At 40.5% G+C, this 23845-nt stretch overlaps 1 protein-coding gene across 1 annotated transcript in view; it reads left to right on the forward strand.

The window, feature by feature from the left end:
• Window positions 1-23845, forward strand: part of coro7 (coronin 7) — a 109976-nt gene that overhangs the window by 33039 nt on the left and 53092 nt on the right. The window contains exons 8-9 of the mRNA XM_075454675.1: window positions 571-654; window positions 1751-1833. Of these exons, the coding sequence (XP_075310790.1) occupies window positions 571-654; window positions 1751-1833 (167 nt within the window). The remainder of the gene's footprint in view (window positions 1-570; window positions 655-1750; window positions 1834-23845) is intronic.

Below are 23845 nucleotides of genomic sequence, written 5' to 3' on the forward strand. Positions count from 1 at the left end.
TGACTGTGGCTCTGTACTATTATAGCGTTACCTGTCTGGACAGTTAAGCTCTAAACAGCATCCACGTTATAACGTTGGCTGTATAAACATTCCTCTCATTTCAACACTCGTTTTCAGACACTGCCTTTGACAACATGTGTCATTTGTGTTTGAAGATCATTGATTAAACTCAGCCTGACTGGCCTGTTTTCATAATTATTCACCTTGGAAACTGTGTAAGAAAAGGCCCACATGCACACACGCACTGTCACATTTTGGTAATCTGAGCTACTCTCAGGATAGAGATGTCTTCAACATCAACAATAACAGGTTCTCCTGTCATGGGACAAGTCCTGTTCTGTTCAACTCCGGGGATGTGAAACACCTGGGAATTCTGTCTGTACTACTTCATCTCCTTGCAAATCACTCACTCATCACTCCGCTCATTATCTTCAACTGGAGCTCAGTTTGTGTCAGGGTTAATTATAGAGACATTGACTGTTAGTAGTCAATATGGGTGAGCTAAGAAAGATGTGTTTCTGTGATGCTTCAGAGCTGTTGAGTAACATTTTTCTATTGTTTGTCCCACAGAGTGCCAAGAGCCTTCAGAACAACAAGGAGTCTCGCATCCTATGGGCCAAAGATGACCACTTAGTGACCACTGGCTTTGATATGGTGGGACATTTTACATTATTATTTTTACATCAGATTATTACACTATCTGATAGTGCTGTCTTTGTTTTCCTCTCAAAGTTGGTTAAATTAAATATTTTACTTACTTCCCGAAGTTCAATTGTGAAATTTATTTTTCACGTATGATTGTCAACAGTGAGGTGAAATGTGCACCACTTCAGTGTTTGGACTTTATAACAAGTTAACCTATAACTAATTTCACCTTTCAGCCCCCCTTTCCCCTTTCAAGGCCTGTTTTATTTTTAAGGCCTTCCATGAAAAAGACATCACCTGGATAGCAGCATGTGCTGCTACAAACGTTGTATTGTTCAGTGTCAAAGATGCACTCTCAGATTTGCAAATTACCCACGCTTTGTTCATAAATGCACCCCCATACAAGCACAGACGTTTGCTTTTGAACTGTGTGCTGGTAAGTAGCTGATGGCTCCTCTTCTCTGTAACTTAGTAGATGCATTCGTCAGACCACAGGACAATTTTCCCTTCACCTCAGTCCATCTTAAATGTGCCAGATATGTTTTTTTTGCTGCTTGGCAGAGTTTTATCTTCCATTTGTGGATGTGAGATAGAACTCTGTTCACTGACACTTGTTTTCAGAAGTGCTCCCTGCACCGATTTCCACTTCAGAACCATGTCTGTTTTTAAAGCTGTACTGAGAGAGGGCCCGGAAATTATGACCTTTCAGCATAGAATTTCACGGTTACAGATGTTATTTTCAGTTATTCCATTAAAACTCAACATCTCTGAAATGCCCTTTTTTATGCCTGATGCTGTTACTGACCTGCTGCCAATTAAAATAATTAGCCGTGAGTTGCTCCACCACATGTTTTTTTTTAAACATTACACAAACGTAGTCTCTTGTTGCCCCCGTCCCAAGCTTTTTTCTATTATTACTGCAAATATAGGGCTTAAATGATTTGCGGAGCAACTCAACTTGACACAGAGGGGTTGAAATTAAGACGTAGTCTGCCTAATCCTTGTGTTGAATGCTCCATGTCGTGTATTTTGGTATGACTTTCTTCCTGCCTATGTTTACATTTGATGTGTGTGTGTGTGTGTGTGTGTGTGTGTGTGTGTGTAGATGCGTAGTCGTGAGATGAGGCTTTGGGACAGCAGGAAGCTGAGCTCTTCAATCAGCTCAGTGTCACTTGGCACTGCCAGTGGGTGAGTACTGCATCAGTTTGTAACCACTTACCCCCATAACAGACTCACACAGTCACAACACTGACCTTCTTGCATCTGTCAGTGAGCGTTCATGTGTTACAGCACAAAGTGTGTCTCTGTGTAATTTGACATGCCAAACAGACAGCATATATGCGTGTGGTATGTGCTTATTTGTGTGCAATATGTACATGTATAGAATGATGTATGGTGGGCACACATTGTGTATGACTGTTTCGGCATGTGGACCTCCCAGAGCTCTGACACTGTCCCTCTACATTCCTGCCGTTTCCTGGGTCAGAGCCGCACACACGGAGTCCTGTACTGTCCCAGCTGAGGAGAGACTGTGTGTGTGTGTGTGTGTGTGTGTGCTCTGCGTCCTTCTGTCCTTAACCACTGCAAAGGGTCAGGAAACAGCAGCAGACACACACGCTTGTCATTTCTCCAGTTGCTCTGTTTGTTTTTCCAAACACTGCTGCCGAGGACTTGAGGGTAGCAGGAGCGTGGCTGCGCTCCAGAGAGAGGAAGAATGGAAGGATTGAGGAGGGGGTGGGACAGGGAGTGAGGATTCTTTGTCAGATCCATTCATACATTTTAGTGCTTTTATAAACAGGGCCAAGCGGGCCAAGTCGTTCCAAGCTAGAGCTGACCGCACTTTATCAGGTCATGCCGTGTGCTGTGACGGATCTAGTCAATTTATTGTCATTATTATCACTGTAAACAAGGCAGTGAGGAGGCTGTGCAGAGCACTCATGTATACAAATATGTACTGCTGTGTTTGAAGAAGGGCTGTAGCAGAACGGCTATAGCAGAACAGATTCCACATTTTTTGACACAAGTATTTGAGACTGGATCAGAAAGTATAAAGTCATAACTTATAAATACTTTATAAATACTGTTCTATAAACATTAGACATCTTAAGGGTAACAGTGTCTGGGATATGTAATTTTTTTTTTTACATTTCATGAGATGCTTGGGTGTTGACACAGCACAGCAAGATCTTAAATGACAACTTCATCTCCATTTCCTCCACTTCCTCTTTAATGCAACAAGGACAAAAAATTGCCCTTCAGTGTACCTCTTTGCAATCATCACAGTGTTTGGTACCGTCATGCTTTTCATGCAAATAGAGGATATCTGATGCCACACATCCCATTGTTACCTTCTTATTACTGTAATATTCTTTATGAGATTCATACCATATGTCAGGAAAAATCTTGTCTTTAGTGTCCCCTGAAACCATTAATTAGTTAATTTTGCTGGAGCGTTTGTCTGCCTGTGGTGTCTTTTCTGTTGACAGAGGACTGTTTAAGTTTACTCAGAGTGTGTTGGTGCTGTTTTGTTTGAGAGACGATGGCGTAACTTGAAGACAAAGTACAAACATGAGGAGGATCTCTGCTGGATGGTCCTGCTCATTTTTGTTGAAATCCTGTTAAGCATTCCTACTTCCTTCTTATTCACCTGGTCTGGTTTTCTGTGAGTCCTTAAATCAAGAGTGGATTTGTTAGATCAATTTTATTAGCTCTGAAATTAAGGCAAACCCTGTGGTTTCCTGTATTTTGATACCCATATTTATGAAATGCAGTGATTTCTCATCTGATCTAATTGCATGGGTGTGGGCTGCCCCATCTGCTCTACATTTGTCTGTCCTGTTTCAAATCACCTCAATCATGCTATCATGTACAGGATGATGTGTCAAAGAGCTATCACTCACAAGGCCACATCCACACCAGATTGCCTGCACACATTTCTATAAAAGAGGCAAGCAATCAAATGACAGACGAGCTCTTGCCCTTTACTGCCATTCCCTCTTTTCCTTCTCATTTCTCACATCTTTGGCTTATGTGAAATACGTCTGTAATGGATCTTTCACATTTATTAGCTGCACATTGTCGAGCAGCTTATCCCTGCCTCTATGTTTCCGTCTTTGCTTTTCACTACCTTTCTCTCTTCTATTTATCTATCTATCTGTCTATTTGCAAGCCAAACCCCTTATTAAGCTCAATACCTCTCAGGCCTGGTTTGTAATCAGGAATCTCTGATCACAGCAAGGTCTGGCATGTTTGTAAGTAAATGGACACGGTCAAACTGTTCAGTATTGCTGTCTGTTCGATAATTCGTACTGTATCTCTTTTTTAAATCTGTTTTATATGCGGTGACTAAATGCTTGACCCTCCTTTTAATCACACTAGCCACTTTATTCAGTATTGCACCTTGGTGGTGTAATGTCTTATGTAAAAGTCACTATACTTTGCTCTTCCTGTCAGGATCATACTGTCCTCAATTCCCTTTGGACCTGTTTTAATTTTTCTCGTGGTTGACCTTCTGTGGATAATTTTATCTTAGTTCAGCATTGCATCTGTGTGTCTCTCTTTCTGTATGACCAACTAGCTGTGGAAAAAAACAGCATGCAATATTCAAAAGGAGAACTCTCCTGCTTTTTTTCTCTGTCCTTTTATAAAGTGAACGGATCCATTTTTTTTTATGATCTTACGAGGAAACTCAAAGTCAAACACACATATTGGTGCGTTTCCTCTCTGTCATTTTGGGCTCGAGGTACACATAAAGATGGATTTGTTCTTTGCTTTTTTTCTTGTCTGTTTTTAATCAAACAGGCTGTGGTAAATATGGTGTGTAATTGGAGCAGCAAGCTGGCTTGTATCAGGTTAGCTGTGCTTGTCCACAATGTTCAGTAGGACTGTTTTCTTTGGATTGTCACAACATAAAGAGGCCCGGGATCATGAGCCAGTAAAACGGGGTTGTGGGTGGAATATAATTTGGACAGAGCATAATGGAGGGGAAATGTTTACTTTTTGGTTCGGGTTGAAATGGAGACCTAGCAAAATGAGGGATGGATGGTGATGAGTCAGTGAGGGGTATTTTGAAGTGTACAAAGGTTGCTATTACTACAGGACCGTTTTCCAGACAAACTGCAGATCTGGAGATTTTAGAACAGTGTGCATCTCTGTGTACAAGTCTCTTTCACTCTCCCCTCTATAGATCAGAATTCTAATAATGAGTTTAATTGGGCCTCTAAGCCAGCTGCAATCAGTGAACTTTACAACTGGGCATGATTGCAACCAGCTTGCTGTGTAAATGCTTGAAACGTCATAATAATTATCCACGCACCACCACTTTAGCAGCTACACACACACACGCACACACACACTCACAAAGTTAACACATCCAACTCTTTAGGATGTTTGCCAGTACTAGCTTGTAATTGTATCTTAGATCGGGCAGTGAGTTCTCCAATGGTCACTTGGTAATTATTCAGCATGACAAAACTGTAACCTCAAAAATGTGTGGCTGTGACCCCTGTAATTGTCCTCAGTCACTACCAATGCTTTCTTCTTCTCTTCAAGCACAAGTAAACACCGATAACGCATTTACACATGCAGTTTCTCTTATTTCTCATCATGACAAATCTTGGCTGCTTGTTCTTTTTACTGGCAAGAGGCTGATTAAAACAGATCACTGTGACCTGGAACCCACAAGTATCCAGCCTGTTGATTGTCGACGACGTAAGCATGTCCCTGGAGAGGCAACCTCACTGTTTTCTCAACCCAGTCACAGGTTACACAAAGAACTTGCTCTTTGAGGCAAATATTGCTGACAGACTGAGCTGTTAGCCGATGGAGAAAGGCTTTGTGGTGGGACAGATGGGAGTGGTCCAGGTGTGATGCTCACACTCGCACTCCACGTTTATTCCCCACATGTTTTTTCTGAGTTTTTATACACGGGTCATGCCTTAAAGTACGGCCCAGTTGGTGAGTGTAATTGAGCCAAGCTCCCTTTAATCAGATGGATTGAGACAACGTCTGTGCCCCATAAGGGACCCAGCCGTTTACAGAACAGTCCCCCCTTTCTCCCACCCTGGCCAAGGCGCTTTAAAATCAGTCCCAGATGAAGGCTTTCCTGTGGGGATTAGGTGCAGCTGGAGTACTGCTAACCATACCAGACCAAAAAAAAAAAGAAAGAGAAATGCTCTGTGTTTGAAAGATAGTTTGACCTTGGTCCTTTTTCAGGGTTCCCTTTCTAAAAAGAGAGAGAAAAAAAAGAGCTTTGTTGTTTGAGTGCTGCACAGAAATCAATGTTTAAGGTGGAGGGAAAATCTACAATCCTCAGGTGATCCTCAGGGTCAAGTCAATAGTTCAGCTCCTGCACCCCCTCTCCAGGACAGCCATAGGGGTTGGTATTGACTAAAGATGTCACCGCACACGAGCTGTCAAAGAACCTTAACTCGGTGCTCCGACAGTTGAAACACGGCCTGGAATCTGTGAGTCATTTGGCGTTTCAGTTTGTAATTTAGTGGAGAGGGAGTGTGACCAGGAAAGAAGATGAGAAGTAGGAGGAGGGAGCTTTGAAATCCCCTCGTATATTTTTCAGATAGAGATATCGCCTCACTATGAGCTTTTATTGGCTTTTTATGTGAGCTCACATGTTAAGTCCAACCTTCTTTTGTGCCATAACAGTTCATCTGAGAAATCTCCTTTCAAATCCTATGATTAAACAGAAGTCTAAATGACCTATTATTACTTACCGTCCTGTCAAAAATACTGCTGTTATCTTTCTGCAAATCCTTTCTTCATCCTTACCATACAACCTTTTAGAGCACATGTCTGTTCCTATTAGTCCCCTCTCTCATTTGTTTCTCACTTTCATCTGTGCCCTACATAGATGAAATGGAAACGTGGGGCTGGGTTTTTGAAGGTGCTGGGTTCTGGGTTTCTAATTAAGAGGGGGGGGGGGGGGGGGGGTTAGGAGGGAAAGCTAATGGAACTGAGTAGAATTGGTTAAAACACATGGAAGTATGTGGAGCTTTTGGCAGGGGATATTTAATATAATTCACAGAGGGTTTTGATTTCATCCCACAGGTATGTGCTCAGCACTCCAGGGATCAGAAGGACCCTTTTGTGTGAACTCGCCACAGATGGAAAAATAAAGTCTCTCACCCCCAAATTTGGTTACCCCTTGCTTCCTGCCCTCCTGCTCTCCTTATCCATCTACCTTTATTTATTTTTTCTTTTCTTTTATTGCTTGGAATATAATTTTATGCACAAAGAACAGAGGATTATTGGTCAAAGAAGGTTGCTCTGCATTATGTGGCAGTCTTAATCACTCAGAACCGAATGGGTTTTTTGGAAACCTCGTTCTGATCTCTCAGATTCAAAGTTTGAGACACTGTCAGACTTTACTTTCCATCATTAACAAAAACAGCATTGAAACTGCACTTGTAGCCACAGAAATGTTAAGGCCAACATCTGGAAAAATCTTGTTCTTCTCCATTATTAACAATGTGCTTGAATAAACATTTGGGATCTTTGCTCTAGCAAAAGCATTCACACTACTTCAGGCCATCCCTTGTCTACTTCAGCATTTGTCTCCCTGTTTAGTGCAGAAATCCAGCAGCTGTGCATCTGATAGCAGAGTTCATGGAAGTTGCAGTAGTGAAGTGGAAACGGCATAGGTCACCATCTTAAGCACTTGGATTAAATGCTCGGAAATTAAAAAACACTATGCAAATGTCCATGCAAGAGGATTGTGTGCAGAGCAGTTTGTCAGATATTTCTTTCATGTTTTTTTAAGACTTCTTTATTCCATTTTTTTTTTCAGTTTCCTTTACTGAACTCCTTTTGTTTATTTTGTCTCCCTTGCCTGTATGCATTTCCATTTTACGTGTTCTAATTCAACCCCCTTTTTTTTCCACCTCAAGAATCTCTCAACTCCTGCACAAAGTTTTAAAAGACTCATGATTGTCCCTTTCACGAGAATCAGGAACCGTGGCACGGCTTAGCTACCGTTTTTAAATCATTCCTTGTTTATCGACGCCAGTCACCTCTTGGATGGCTGCCACCTCTCTCTGCTATGGTAGAAAAATAGGATCTGAGCGATGGAGAGAAGTGTGTTTCTCATTAGTAGATGGTTTCCTCTGCCCTGCACCCTGCAGCCTGGCCTCCATTGCTACCTCTGGGACGGCTGCAGATTGGCAGCCTGTCACTGCACACCTCCTAGCTTTACAAAGAATAATAGAGGTACACCAAAGAGGAGACATAGAGACTAGGATATGGATGAACAAAGACACGCTCATGTAATTCATATGTACAGAAACAATGGAAATAGATGGAATGCTTTTAAGTTATATATTTGAAGATTAAGACCTGGGCAAAGTCAGTGGTACTTCAAACCTCCTACATTTCTGAAAGACGAGGGTTGATTTCACTGAAAGTGTTTGAAATATTTAATGCAATCCACGATTGTTTGACATAATTTTGTTGGGTAGCGCCTGCCCTGTAGCTTATAGTAGAAGTTAAAAAGCAATTGCTGCAAAGTCAGCTTTCAGGTTCAATTCAAGAATGGTTCTCTTGTCTTTTATTGTACAATCTTATACTCAGACTTTAGCTGGCTATCATGAAGGCCTCATATTAGACGTTCTGCATGACTTAATGATGAAGCACAAATTACCGAATGATTGCTCAGTCAGTTCATCTGAGGCTCGATTTTGGCAGTCCAATGCTGGAATCATTGTTGGAATTATTGTAATTTTGGCCAAAGCAAAAAGTTTTACTCAAATACATGAAACAATCCTGATTGCCAATTGTGATACCGCTACTGATCTCATAAAATCTCAACAGGGGTTTATTTATGTTTTTTCTAATTTGTTAATGGCGTGCTTAATATCTTTAAAGCACTCATCCACATCTGGCACTGCAGTAAATCCAGCTAAACCTTCCTTCTTTTTGAAAGCGGGTTTAAGGTAGCAGACTTTTCCTATAATGTGATAGAGAGAGCAGACTAGGTGGATTGTCTCCCCGTTGCATTCTCTTTGGAGCATGTTTCCATGATAGAAACCAGTGACCTGCGGCCCCTCACTGGCAGATCTGCTGACTGAAAAGGAAACTTAAAAAAAAAAAACAGGGGGACATTCTTTATTCAAGAAGCCGTATGATTGGTTAGTGACAGGTGGGCCACATGTGCTCCTGGCTGATGTCACTTCCCATGTGGGCTTTATTTGCCTTCCTACACTGTGGAAACGTGTCACTGTCAGTGAGGCGGGAGCAATATGCCACGCTTAGTTTAACTGGAAAAGTGCTAAGGCGTGCCGCTGCTCACCGTCTGTGTCTTAGCATGTTTTTGTGTATGCTTTCTGGTGTTTTTAATGGTCGTTATTCATAGAGAGCATACGTTTACATATGTGTGTCTTCATGTGAGTACATGTGCACACATTCTGCTGTGTAGTAGGTGAATAACAGAGATGGAAATGGTTGGGAAAGAACCGGGCATTAGTACCTGTCAGATTTCACTTGTCTCTTTGTAAATGTTATGACAACAAAAGCTGCTCTGCACCTGCATGGCGTCTCTGTTTTTTTTCTGCTCAAAGTTGTGTGCCTGAGTCTGTGCAAGAGCACTTGGACTAAGCAGGTTAAAAGAATTTCATCTAAATGTAATTGGTGGAGGAGCTGTGCGGGTGGTGGTGGCCAGCGAATAATTTAACTATTGTGCAAAGCAAGTTAGTGTAGGAAAGAGAAGAAAAAGGTAGAGGACCCTCAGGGAGAAAAACCAGTTGGTCTTTAGTCTGTGTGCTGCTGATGAAACCTCAATGCACTTTCCTGTTCTGACGTCAACCAAAAGACTTTCTATATGTGGCCAGCTAACATTATTTTAGTAAGGTCAGTTAGTCAGCGAGTCTTTGTACGAGTACTTTGTGTCAGACTGCAGGGGCTGAGGACTAAAGAGTTGGTAGCAAGTGGGAGGTAGACGTTTGGAAGTGTACAATAGCTGGGAGTCCTCCATGGTGCCTTTGTGTGGACTTTTGTGTGCCTTTTTTCATTTGACGAAATAAGAAGTTGAGAAAAACTGGCCTCATTGTGATTTTCGCACTTTGTTTGAAATTGTTTTGACTTTAAGCCATCCACTTCAACAACCAGTTCATTTCTGTTTACGTGCTAATTTTCTTTCAAATTTGTAGCCATTAGATGGTTGAGAAAATCGACTTGCCAGCCTTGCTTCAACCATTGGTGCAGGCAGAAAGACCTACATGGGTGAGTGTTAAGACATGGTTTGCTGCACTTTGGTTTTTCCAATAGAGTCAATGGATCCACAACACGATTGAGTGGTGTGCATGTGGCAACACCAGGCATGAGACTTACAATGTCTTTGTTATAAAAAGAAGGCTCCTTACCAATATCCCTCTTTGCTTGCAATTAGAGCTATTAGAGCTTGCATGTGTGTCTCACAGATGTCTCTCACACATCAGCCCAGACTCGAGTTGATGGGGCCACATTCCTACTGGCAGGTCGTACTGGTCAGTCACATACACATGTATGTATTCTTGTACTAACTGCCACACAGTCATACACATATACATGCCTGAACTGGTCTGACATTTTTAGTGTTTCTCAGCAAATGCAGACCATCGCCAAAAGGCATTCATCACCATTCATCAGAATGTGACAGACAGAGTGACGTAGAAGTAATCATCCATGTCTTTTTTTTAGTCCGGACGATACTTTTCCAGCACTGTATGTATTTAAACAAACAGTATGACTTCCACTTCTGTTTCTTTTTGATTCTCTTGTTTTTCTTCCCATCAGTGATTGACCCTGATCTTGTTTTTCTCGTGTACATATCTCTCATTGGCTCTTTTATCTTCTTTTTTCCTTTTTAAAGCAGGAACCATTTTTCATGATATGCTCAGCCACAAAGAGACTACTGAGTTTTGTCCCTAAATGTTCACTTTATCCGGCTTTCTAACGAAACATCTGGGAGAAGCATGTTTCACCAAAATATTTTAGGGACCACCTGCTCCTCACAATCTGAGGGGACAAACCTGGAGGAGCTGCTGGGTCTTTCACTGTAACCCACCTGGATGGTGCTATAGGGGAAAAACCTTTCAATAGCACTGGACTGAAGAAACACAGGCTCAGTGGGCAAATGGTCATAGAAATAGAAATACACACACATTGGGAAAATGGATTGTATTATCCTTAGCTGTTTTCCGCACATCGTGGTCCATCCACGGTCCACTGGAGCTCTGAAGCTGTGGGGACTCACAGCTGTGAGCTGACAAGCTGTGCGCTGTCTCCACAGACAAACTAACTAAGACTAAGAGCTTGACTCTGGGAAAACTAACACACTGTGTGCACACTGGTCATTTACAGGGTTGTAGACTACCTTCAATCTTTGGGGAGAAAAAAAGGGTTTCCTATATGTTTTGAAATCCACAGAATCTTTTACTGCTTCCATTGTCCTTCTCATTAGAAATCAATGGTGGCAGACTGAATGGTTGTGGAGAGAAAAGAGAAAAGGCACATCTGGCGTTTTTACAAAGCTGCTCCTCTTTGACCCTGCACCACTTGCATAGTTTAGTCTTCAGGTGCCATTTGTTTAATGGCTGGGATATGACTGAGAGGCACTATTTAGCACATTGCACATAAAGCATTTACACCTGTTTCTGGTAGCTATATTTTTAGATGGTCTGTTTTAAAAACTTTTTCATGCGTGATTCAAAGTAATTATTTGAGGAATCAAAGAGAGCTTGATACATTTTTCCTGGCAGATCACTGGATGAATACTCCTTTGGGTGTAGCAGTTTGGAAATTTCCAGATGTAGTGCCCCTTATTTGCAGGAGAAGGTGGTTTCAGATGATCTTGGATGGTCTGACAACTACTTTTGTTGAAACATACTGAATCCTTGCAACTCTACGGCTTTGTACATTACCAGCATGCTTTTGCTTTTTACTTAAAATTGTCTTCAAAACTGAATTGTCTGAATACTTCCTTTACTTCCTTTACATTTTCTGTCCCCCTTGTCTCCCCCCCCCCCCTTTTTTTTTTTTTTACCACAACCACGTAACTGTAGAACAGTGGATGCAAGATGTTCAGAGTGGTGTGGAATACCACAGGCCTGCAAGATTTTTTAAAATAGTAACATAAGATCTTTGAATTTCATACGTTAACCCTTGCGAGCTAATCCCCTAACCTAAGATCTGCAGTTACTGGAAAAAACAGAAAGGTTGAGAGGCAGAGGGAGACAGATGGGGGCCAGAAGAGACACTGACAGACAGAGAGAAAGGAAATTAAAAAAGAAAAACATCATGGCTGCTGAGATGGTGTTGGCAACACAGACTCTGCTCCTGACCTTTATTGGGTTTGTGTAAATTATATCTCTCAAGAGGGAAAATATGTAGTGGTTAAACTAGAGAGAAAGACCCCCTTTTTTTGTGGGAGTATTGCATCCATTTTTCAGATCTCATTTAATGTTCTCTTGACTTACCTTCCCTTCTGCGCTTGCTCCTTATCTCACTCTCGTTATTAATTCCTTTATTTTATGAGGCTGTTTCCCTCTTTGGTCACACCACAAACAGTTCAGTCCTAATTTGTCCAATCATCGCCTCTCGCTCCTCTATCTCATCCCACTACTTTTATGTCTCATTTGCTCTCCCCTCCTGCTCTCCCCTCCTGCTTTCCCTTCCCTCTCTTACTTTCTACAGTTGGGCTATTTTCTGCGATCCATGGAGGATACATTTAGCTTGTGGTTGCTCGGGAAGTGATGGCTCCATCAGTAGGAGAGGGGTCTGGTGAATTGCTACCTTCTCTTAACCCCAGTGGGATCTGTGCGGGCTGATGCAGGCTTTCCACTGAGGTGAACCCATTGACTTGAGGTGCCTATGGGTGCTCAGCTGTAGAACCCACGCCCCCCAGGCCACAACCCAGGCTGGCAGGCACCCAAGCAGGCACGCGGCGTCAGCCTGCCATGCGGGTGTCCTTGTTTATGTTTGTCTTGTGTGGTGGTGAGTTTCTCTCTGTGCTGCAGTGAGCGTAGAACCACCCTGCTGGGCTCCTACCAAGATATGCCCCGACAGACCCACAAAAGGCCCTGAGGGATGGAGATGGCCATTTGGACTTGTTTGCCATAACTTCAGATCCACAATGGAGTCAGAGAAAAGCTTAGGCAGTACTTTAAGGAACAGATTGGTTGTTTTCATATTTTAGCATTTGAAATGTAAATGAATGTAAATGCCTATAATTTACTATTTAAAGTACATCTTAAGGTCTACAATTAACATTCATACACTTCAAACTCAGACATTCTCTGTACCTAATCCCACTTCTAATTCTGTTGAAGTGTACAGTTTTAGCACCTATCTTTCCTTTCTTTTTCTTAATGTCTTTAACAGTCCTCTGATAAAGAACACATAATAAATAAAAGAATAAAAAAAAACATGATGACATAATAAAAAACAGAATAATATGAGATAAATTAACATATTACTTAATTTCATTGAGCTGGTACTTTTTTTCTGGTACTCATTTATTCAAAGCTCTCTTAAGGTCCTGCAACAGCAGATCAATCAAGTTGTGATCTTAACTTTTACTGGACCCGAGGAACATCTTGATACTTTTCTTTTTCCAGCCATTCTTTTGTAGATTTTCCTGCTATGTTCAGGAGCATTGTCCTGTTACTTGATTGAATTTGCTTGATTTAAATTTTGCAACCTTTGGCAACCAAGACGAAGCTGAATAAAAGTTTTGCACAGCCTGCTCAGAGCACACAGCATCAGTAGCTCTAGTCCCCTGTATCTTTCTTTTATTTTGGGAGTTTGGAATGTTAGGAACCAGTTCATTGTGATTCACATACAGTATTGGATGATATCAAATAGTGGGCAAGGGATGGGGATCTCTTTATATTTCAGAGCATTCAGATTAGTGTTCTGTCATGTCAGTCAATACGATCAGTCTTTTTAGTAAATACAGTTTATTTCGAACATGTTTGCAAGTACATGTGTGTTTCACAGATGTCTCTCACACATCAGCCCAGAGTCTAGTTGAAGGGGCCACATTCCTACTGGCAGGTCGTACTGGTCAGTCACATACACATGTATGTATTCACGTACTATCTGCCACACAGTCATACACACATGCATGCCTGAACTGGTCTGACATTTTTAGTGTTTCTCAGCAAATGCAGACCATCGCCAAACAGCATTCATCACCATTCATCAGGATGTGACAGACAGAGTGACGTAGACGTAATCATCCATGTCTTTTTTTTAGTCGGGCATTCAAGCGCAACATGCACATAGACGATACTTTTCCAAGATAGTATGTATTTAAACAAACAGCATGAGTTCCACTTCTGCTTCTTCCTGATTCTCTTGTTTTTCTTCCCATCCGTGATCGACTCTGATCTTGCTTTTTTCGTGCCCATATCTCTCATTGGCTCTTTTATCTTCTATTTTCCTTTTAAAGCAGGAACCATTTTTCATGATATGACATGTCCCTAAATATTGACTTTATCCTGCGGGCTTTCTAATAAATGTACCAGGGATTTTCTTTATGTGCCAGCGGTGTGACTTTGGCCTCTGAGTGATCGCAAAAGGGCATCTCCCTCAAAAAACATCTTGGACAAGCATGTTTCACCAAAATATTTTAGGGACCACCTGCTCCTCACAATCTGAAGGGAGCTGCTGGGTCTTTCACTGTGACCCACCTGGATGGTGTTATGGGGGAAAACCTTTCAATGGCACTGGACTGAAGAAACACAGGCTCAGTGGGCAAATGGTCATAGAAATATAAACACACACTCCTACTGGCAAAGTGGGTTGTGATCATCAGCATGTGACAGATGGAGTGACATAGACGTAATCATCCATGTCTCTTTTTAGTCAGGCATTCAAGCAGTTCATGCACGTAGACAATACTTTTTCAAGATACTATTTTTGTGCTTAATGGCTGACTGTCAAAGTCTGAAAAAGTTCAATTTCATGATCTTAAACAGCACCTGTTCACACTCACACAAATGCAACCTTTGGTAATCAAGGCAAACCTGAATTAAGGTTTTGTACAGCCTGTGAGTCAATATGATTTTAGCAAATACAGTTTATTTCTAATATGTTGCAGAGCTATTCGATAGCATAACTTGACCTGTCAGAGTTATGTATAAATAGCCTTACGCATACACTGACATATGAAGAATGTGTCGGTGTTTGTGCTTGTTGAGCTCTGACTAGTCAGGAAACGAATACCAGCTCTTTAATTACCAGACAACAGGCTGTAAAAATCAGCCTTATCCTGGTCTGCTACTCATTCACCATGTCGCTACCAATCAGCACACCGACACCTGTGCGGGTCCAGACCCTCCCTGCAGACGGGATTAACAGATCAGCATTTTGTGTGATTGAGTGTAATAACTCACTCTGAAACACACCCTTTCCGCTGAGTTGTTAGAAACAAACAGGTGTTTGTTGGACAGAAGTTGATGGCCCAGGCAAAGGTCAGAGTTCCACCGGCCCCAGCCCTCTGGCAGTAGTTGGATGTGAGATGGCCATTATGTCCTGCCAGTGAGCATTTGTGTTTGGGTTGGATGTGGATGTGTGTTTGGAGGAAATGGAATTAGTGTGACTGATGTGGATTACTGAAGTCAACCTTTGTGGCACAGCACATTAAGACGGCACGCTCTGCAACTTCACACACACACACACACATTTTACATTGGTTAGCCCACTTTAAATCCCATCAAATTACCCTCGCAAATAATATATTGAATGTCTTTTTTTATTTAATTAAAAAAAAAGAAGCTTTTCATAGAAACTAACAGAATTTGTGGCATTTAAGCCACTTAAACATGTAGGGGTGGGTCTACATCCTGTTAAAGTTGTATGTAAATCATGCTGTTGAGCACAGACACCATGAGTGCTTACCGCGATGAAAAGGATTACAAGCACATAATCTGTGCCCGTCACCACCCTTCACTCCTCACATATGCATACACACAAAAACACGGTGTAGAAATTATTTCTCACCAGAGTGCCAATTTCTGCATTAACCTAAATTGGTTTTATTTTGACCCCGGCAACATGTTTGTACTGATCTTGTTAGAGCTAATAAACTTTTTTTTTCGAAATATGCCCACCCACGTTACAACATAGCTCAGCTCCATTTGAGATTACACAGGAGCTCCAGCCACAAACAGTGTGGAATCTGCAGATGTGTATACATAGCATGGCTGTGATGCAAGTAGAGTTTGAAAGTTATGCAGGATGTGTACACAGCAGCGTTTGATGAATGTCTGCTGGAGTCTTTAGGGATGTATCGAGCGTCTGAATGCTTGACCCCGAGGCTTTGGAGTGGTTTGTCAGTGTGCTACTCCAAAGTTATAGACATCACACTTCTGCTGCTGTGTTTACACTGCAGGCTTTGATACTAGCATAACATGTTGAAAAAAATGTTTCATTTGTTTGGGAAAGAGCGAATGGAAGAATTGAAAAGGTGACAAGAGAGAAGACAGACAAGAAGACATTTTCCAACTCAAACCACCCACTATTATAGCATCTGTTGAAAGGAAAGACGTATAAGTACATTTGTACTATCTTAATTTAGTTGTTGATCTGGGAGATTTGAGTTCTAACTTTGGTTCTATTGGTTTCAAATAGCTCCCAATCTCAGCTTCATATCTGATCCATGCATGGTGCAGATGTTGCATGTGGCTCTTATTAAATGTTTTGATCAAGATTTAAAAGCTTTAATTGCAACTGGATTGTTTTTTGTGTGTATGTGTTTTGGAGAGTGGAGGGTGGGTGGATGCAATATTGACCCATAATTTTCAGTGTTAAACAGCACTGAGTGCCTTTAGTAGAATGCCAGACTCAGTAACTGCTCACCTGACCTGAACTCAATCCTGCGTTCCTTTATGGCAGCAAATGACAAACAACCATCGATCACTCTTTCAAAGTTACTTGGTGTGCAAATCTTCGCGTATACCGTATGTTTCTTCTGCTGGGTTTGCAGAAGTTCTGCTGATCCAGTGTAATGCAGCAAAGCGCTGACTAATATTGTTGTAATTACCACTGGAGTCTGTGCCGAGCACACTGTAGCTCCTGGCAGTGACTGATTATAGACCCCATGGTTGTTCTGATTTGTCTGTGTGTTCAGTCATGTGAGTTTGAACATTGTTAGTCCTTGAACTACAACAGTGCAACACACAATTTGGCAGACTTGAGTGATTTAAAGTTGTAATTTCAAGTATCTTTCAGGACTGGTCCATGTAGACAGTCTGAATCGTATTCACCGGTTAACCAGATTCTTGATAACAATTTGAAATGAATTTAATCCATGTTTTGCCTTCTTTCAGTTTGTGTGTAGCTTAAACATTTGCTGTGTCAGTGAAAGTGTTGGAAGTCTCTTAATGTTTCTTCAGGCTCAGAGTTTATTGTTATAAAATAAGGAAATAATTTTCAATCTCTTTCTGCTTTTCTTTTTCTTTCCTACTGTATAAAAAGGGGCAGCAGTATAACACTCTGCCACAAGATTGAGTGGCAAGCTCCCACTTGCGGTGACTTGTCTCGTTTTTATGTTTCCTTTGTCTGAAAAGATTTTATTTGTAAATATTGAGGTTTGGGGCTCATAAGAAACCAGATATCATCATGTGAAGCCTGTGTGGGGCCATGGCTATGAAGATTATGAATTGTTAACCATAGAAATACTTTCCAAAGTATAACCAAAATTATTCTCTCTGTTTCTTTTCATGTCACTCTTACTTTAGGAATATTAGTATTTTAGGAATGCTAAAAATGTTAAACACATGCACCTTTTGAAGAATAACAGTCATTAATGGGCAAAAAATACAAGTTGTATTTTATGACTTCCAGGCTTTGTAGAGAAAAAAATAAATAGAAAGGAAATGCACAAATTGGTGCAAAAAATATGTATGACTGTAAAAATATGACTGTAGAAAACCATGTGGAAAGAAAGACATTTGCATTGGTTTCTTTTAGCTGTCTTTACTCATGCAAATGAGGACAATTAGGACAACTATGCAACATAATCACAATTATACAATATAATTATGAATCACTGGTGACGGGCATATGTGGGACAACTGTAACTGTTGGTGTTAATTCACAACTGAGCTGTCAAAGTGCGCCCCACACTTCAGTATCCTGCCGAGTGAAATCCCCGCTCTCGGCCGGAAACTAACCGTGCTTCGTATGAAGGCGGGTGTGGAGGGTACTCTGGGGTTGACATTTAAGAGAAGTTGTCTTTTTTTGTCACGCAGTTTGGTTGGTTTCACATGTTTATGACTTAGAGGAAGGAAAAAACAAGAAACTGTGTCCTTACATGTCCTTCAGTGAGAATGATTGGTTGTGATCTTTTTAAATGATGGCCCCATGCTTGAGCTAGCAGCTTCTTCTGCCAGCCTTATAGAGCTTATTTGGATTTTACTCTTCTGGCAAGCTTGATTACAGAACAGTCTTTACCAATATGCAAAAGTACCTTAAGGCCCTTTATATTTTTCTCACCCTGTATAACCTCTCCATTCTCCACAGCCTCCACCCCCTTTCATTAATACCAGATTACTCATTTGCTTATACTTTTCTAAATAAATCAAACTCCAACCACACACCGTCACTCCATTCCTTTGAAATGAGAAACACACTTTCCAATGATGGCAGGCGGTTCTGTTTAGGTGATCTTTAACTCCATCGCTGTCTCTGTGCACACACACACACACTCTCACACACTCTCCCACACCTACTCGACACCTCCACTGCTGCCCCCGAGGGCCAATCATCAGCATGTTTCCAAAGACAGATACACCTATCACATGGCCCTGCTCTGACTTAACCATAAACATCACCTTCCCCCAACATTTCATCATTATGCCACCTCTTCAGTTTCATCTAATTCTTTTTGTCCTCTACTTCTTATTCTACATTTTGTGGGAATCATGTGAGAATCATCCCTCTCTATTTGGGTTACTCATTTATTTCTATATTTACCATTTGATTTGCTTTGTTTATACAAAACAAAAACAAAAATTAGAATAGTATCAAACCAATATGCAGCCTTTTTTTAGATTTTTTATTTTATTTTTTTAATTTTTTTATTAGAAACATTTGAATATTTTCGGGTCCAGAGAAAGAGTAAAGGAGAAATAAGTTCTGGTTGTCCTTGCTGTTCACACATGCTTTCTTATATCAAACCAATGAATGCCTTATAAAAGACACATGGGTAAGATGAAACCCTGATTGGACAGCTATACTTTTCTCTACAGAACACAAGTTTCCAAAGCAGTCTTGTGTGTCAGGCTAAATGAGCTCACTGGATTCGAGTAGGCTTTATACAAAGGCTTTATTTGCACAAAATACTTCTGAAATGTGAATCATTGAGAAATATAAATATATTAAGGAGCCAAAACAGCAAAAAGACCAACTGTGTACCTCACAAATTAATCTTTGTTGCAAGGAAACGGGGATTCTGATGCCTCTGCTGAGCTCTAATAAGCAGCATAGCTCTTATGTTTACAAGAACGCTGTAAGCTTGAGATGGAAGCATTAAGCACTGTACATGTAGATAACTTTGGTGCACGCTACATTCCTATTTTTATTTTTTTTTAAACCCTAATTTTCTGAAAATCCTCCCTAATATACACATAGATACTTGCTTCACTTGTTTGGTGCACACCAAGGAAGCGATAACAGTGTTTTCAGCCTTTTCTGTTGCTGCCCCCAGGCTCTGGAATAAGCTCCCCATCGAGCTGCGTCTTATTTCTGACCTGGGCCTCTTCAAATCTAGGCTAAAAACCTACTTATTTAGGATTGCTTTTAATACCTAGTAGTATGATGACACTTTTATCTTATTCGATTTTGTTGTATTTTATTGCTTTCACTGTCTTTTTATTGTTTTTTTTTTGTTTCTACTTATTCTTCTCTTTATTTATTACCTGCTGTAAAGCACTTTGGTACACCGTAAGGATTGTCTGTAAAGGGCTGTATAAATGAAGTGCATTTACATTTACATTTTACATTTGTTCAAATGGACTCCACTGACAGTGAAGTCACGCCAAAGATGTTTTAATGGCACTCGACCTGTCAAGCGCGAACATACCCTTTGTCTCTGGGTTACAGTAATATTCCAATTGATGTTTTAAATTTTTCATTGGCTGAATGGTCAGTCAAGGCTAGGATTTATTTATACTCATTCAAATTAAGTGTTGCATAGCGTATATAACTCCAATCAATTTTGATTGAGCGTAAGTTGCAAGTTGCAGCCTTTCTCATTATCTGTACCAAGAGTAAAGATATTAAACATTTACAATCGGGGGATAAGGCGAGACTGCTTAATAAAAAGAAAGAACAGTAGGATGTAGAGTTCAAATGTTGAATTGTGACCAGGTCTGCTGATCATATCTGTACAGTACCAGAGGCTACAGAAACAGACCAAACAAACCTAATACGCAGTTGGGGTCCTGAATATATGGATGAGGCCCCCTGTTGCTCAGGGTGCAGACCAGCTATGCACGGACGTTTATTGATACAAATGTAGCACCATCTATAACTTCTGTTGTACATTACATAGCTGCCAGTTTCTAATGTCCATTTCCAGTAGAAATTAAAGGACGTCAGTCTGTATTGTGTAGAGGGGAGCTGATGATTGAAAAAGACACAAATGAAAAGCTTTGCATGGAAGTGAATATCTGCACTGCATTTGTTTTTATATTCAATAATCCTCCGAACAGCACATGAAACGAACTGCATGTGTGCCTTTTAATGCGCTTTGCCAGGAACTAACCAAAGTCAAATTCTTCCTTCGCTTTCTTTTCCTGTTTTTCTTGCTTTCTGTCTTCTCATCTTTCCCCCTTTCTGACATTTTGCTGCAGCAGCATCTCGGCCATCTGCTGGCACAGACTGGCAGCTGTATGGCAGGAGAGGAACCAGTGGCACACCACCCTTCATCTGTTATTAGTACTTCAGAAAGACTTAGATGGAGGGAAGGTGGAATGTGTGGCAGGAGAGTTTGACTGAGAACTAAAGGGAAACGAGGAGAGGGCCAATAACTGGAGCCAGAGAATCTGGTTCCAAAAACAAAGTGGTGGTGTGTTTTCTCTGCTCAGCTCTTCTTTTCCCTCTCCACTCTGTTTTGCCATGGTTGTATTTTTTTTAAGCTCAAAGCAACACAGAAACTAAATACAACTCGAGAATAATGGAAATCTTCCTTGTCAAGACAATGAAATACAGTATGTGATTAGTGTTTGGAGACATTTCGATAAAGCTTCTTATGTCTTTTCCATCACTAATAATGCTTTTGTTTAATTAATTTTGGGTTTGGAGTTGAGTGCGTCATCTTTCTTGAGTTTTGTGGTATGATTTTTTTTTGTCCCCAAATGCAGACTATAAATAATCTTTGCTGAGGTGGGAGAGGTGGTTCAAGGTTATTGTCAGGTCAGCAATGGCTGTTTAAGAGATGGATTATTGAGAGAAGGAAAAAGGCTGCAAAAATCTTTTGGATAATGACTGAAATGTGCAAAGGCAATACACATGCAGCTTGCAGTCAATGACCCTGTGTTTAAAAGAAAAAAAAAAGAGGGGAAAAAAACTTTTTTAGTTGATAATTGTGAAAAAGGTCCCTTGAAACTATAATAGGGACCATTGAGCAGTACAGGGCTTAATGTGAGCTTCAAAGTTGGCTCTCGGGGGCCAGGTTTCTCTTAAAGCCAGGAGGAAAAATAGAAGAATTGTTCTATGGAAGGAAAGGAGAGAAACAGACAGACGGCACACACAAACCCTTTGTTCTCTCTCTCTTTGTCGCATACAGTGCATTAACATTTTCAGAGGCCTGGCCATTGAGTACGGCAAAAACAAGCATGCACTTTTTCACTTGCAGGCACTGTTTTCTCTGATGCAGTTTTCATATTCTGGATACAATGTACATGCGATTAGTACCCATCCATCATTGTGCACAAATGGGAGCACAAAAAAGCTTGAAAACATTGTGTGTGTGGGTGTGTGTGTGTGTGTGTGTGTGTGTAAGTTTGATAAAGACTACAAATCTTGGGAAATGCAGTGGTTAGATAAGTTTTGGAGGAGCAAAAAAAATCAAATCTGCTGACATCCAGGGGGGGTGCATTGTTTCCACTGTTATTTCACAAGTACATTTTCTGTCTGAGAAAACTGAAATAATAGTGCCTGCATGAGAGGAGTGGTGCTGTTTTATGTGTTTATGTTGTTAGCGTGGAACATTGCACAACAGCTCCAAGCTGTGGGCCAATATATGCTCACTTTTGTTATTTTGTGTGTGTGCGCATCCTGCATCAATCCCCCTACGAGCATCCTACCTATAAAAGACATGGGTGGTCAGCCTGTTTATTATGTGGGTTTGCAAACAATGCTCACTCATTTGCCTTTGAGCAGTGAGTCATTTCCAAAGGTTAAATCCATGTGCAACCTTAATCTGAGTGTTTTTAATTATAGTCTCTATTTCCAGCTCACTGCTGGTGAGGAACAAGTCCAACCTATTAATTGGACTGTGGGGCACTGTTGGGACTAGAGTCTAATAATTTTGTAGAATATTTGTTTATTAGACTTTCTTTCCAACAGTGAAATATCACCTATAAGATTACGTTTTGCACAAATATGCATGGTAATCACATGATGAATTAAGTGGATTTCATGGAGTCATTCTTTACCACCCCTAGCTGGCCAACATGTTTGGCTTTTACTGAAAATTATGTTGAGATGCTGTTCTGGTTATCATGCAGGGCCACATCAACTAGAAAGAGTATCCCAATTAACGATCATCTGCTGTATGTTTCAGTCTAACATTTATTTCAAAACAAACGTGGACAAAAATCTGCCTGTGAACAGAAAACCATAATTGAGTTAGGATTTCCTTTAACATTCAGTGTAAAGGACACTTTGCTTTTTGCAAAGCATTCTGTGTGGGTTCCTTTCACTGGTAAATCTATTCTGTCGTCCTTTAATGTCTTCAATTTATAAAACTATATTTATGAATCTATTTAATCTACATATTCCATGTCAGCTTTTGTGGTTTAAACTCTAGAAGTAAATAAATGCAGAGCCTGTACAGGATTTTTCATATTTCTTGTTTCAATAGAACCTCTAAATTGTATCGAATGTTGTTTAATTCCCGAACAATTGTGCTTTTCAAAACAAATTTTAGCATAGGGAGTAGCATTTGCAAATAATCATGCAAATGTCTGCTTTGCTACCAAAGTTAGACGTGTGTATTTCAGCTGTTTCCGTTTTCTTGAACATTCACTTGGTATGTTTTGGGACATATTTGTGTTTAAGATGTTGAATTAATTGTGTTTTCATCATAGCACCAACATGTAGCTCCAGCTTCCTTTTCTTTCGGGTCCTGGTCTGCACTCGCGTCTCCTTCTTTTTCTCGGATTTTTTGCTCTCCTCAGTTTCTGACATATTTCAGTTTCATTGGCTAAAACTGCTCCCAGTTGGGAAGGAGGGGGAATGCCAACACAGAGACGACAAGCACACACACTAAGTGATGGATTGTTAAAGTAAGTTGTCGCTTTGATTCTTTGTTGACATTCGAGGCAAGTCAAGGCAACCCTAGAGCATTAAGCAAGGGGTTATTGTGTGAAAGAATGAACTTACTAAACTTATCGACAAGCATAAACAAGGGTTGCACTGATTGTGATATTCTGGGCCAACACCATTGTTAAAGATAATGATCTGGCCAAAGACTGATAGCTGATAGAAGTTTTTTTCTTTAAATTTCTTTAAATTATGCATTAGATAAAAACTTGTACAGCACTTAACTTTTTTTCCAAGTATTCAGCCTTTCATCTTTGGTTGAGCCCAAAGGCTTTCATACAAATGTATCAAAAACCTTTTTTTTAACATTTCCGTTAAAAAGGTCATTTGTCAGGTAATTTGTGTAAAGAAAAGAAAAAAACACTTTTTAGCCTGTTGCAAGCTGGGTTTTTTTGCCTTACAAAATTAAATGTAAATAAATTCAACACAGCCAGGATACACCAGATAAGCCACTTCCAGTTGATGTGATCCTATTTGCCAATAGGCTGATTTCAGTCAACAAGCTGAATATTGGTCGATAGATAGTTGTGTTTTTGGTTTTTTTTGCATTTGTTATTGTTAGTAGGTCATAATGTTGACTTTAAATTTATTTGATTGATTACACATCCTTAACTTGTCAGCATTCTCATTTACCGTCAAACACAGCAACGCAAGACTC

The sequence above is a fragment of the Odontesthes bonariensis genome, chromosome 21 (assembly GCF_027942865.1).
Source record: "Odontesthes bonariensis isolate fOdoBon6 chromosome 21, fOdoBon6.hap1, whole genome shotgun sequence".
In the NCBI taxonomy this organism is placed as follows: domain Eukaryota; kingdom Metazoa; phylum Chordata; class Actinopteri; order Atheriniformes; family Atherinopsidae; genus Odontesthes; species Odontesthes bonariensis.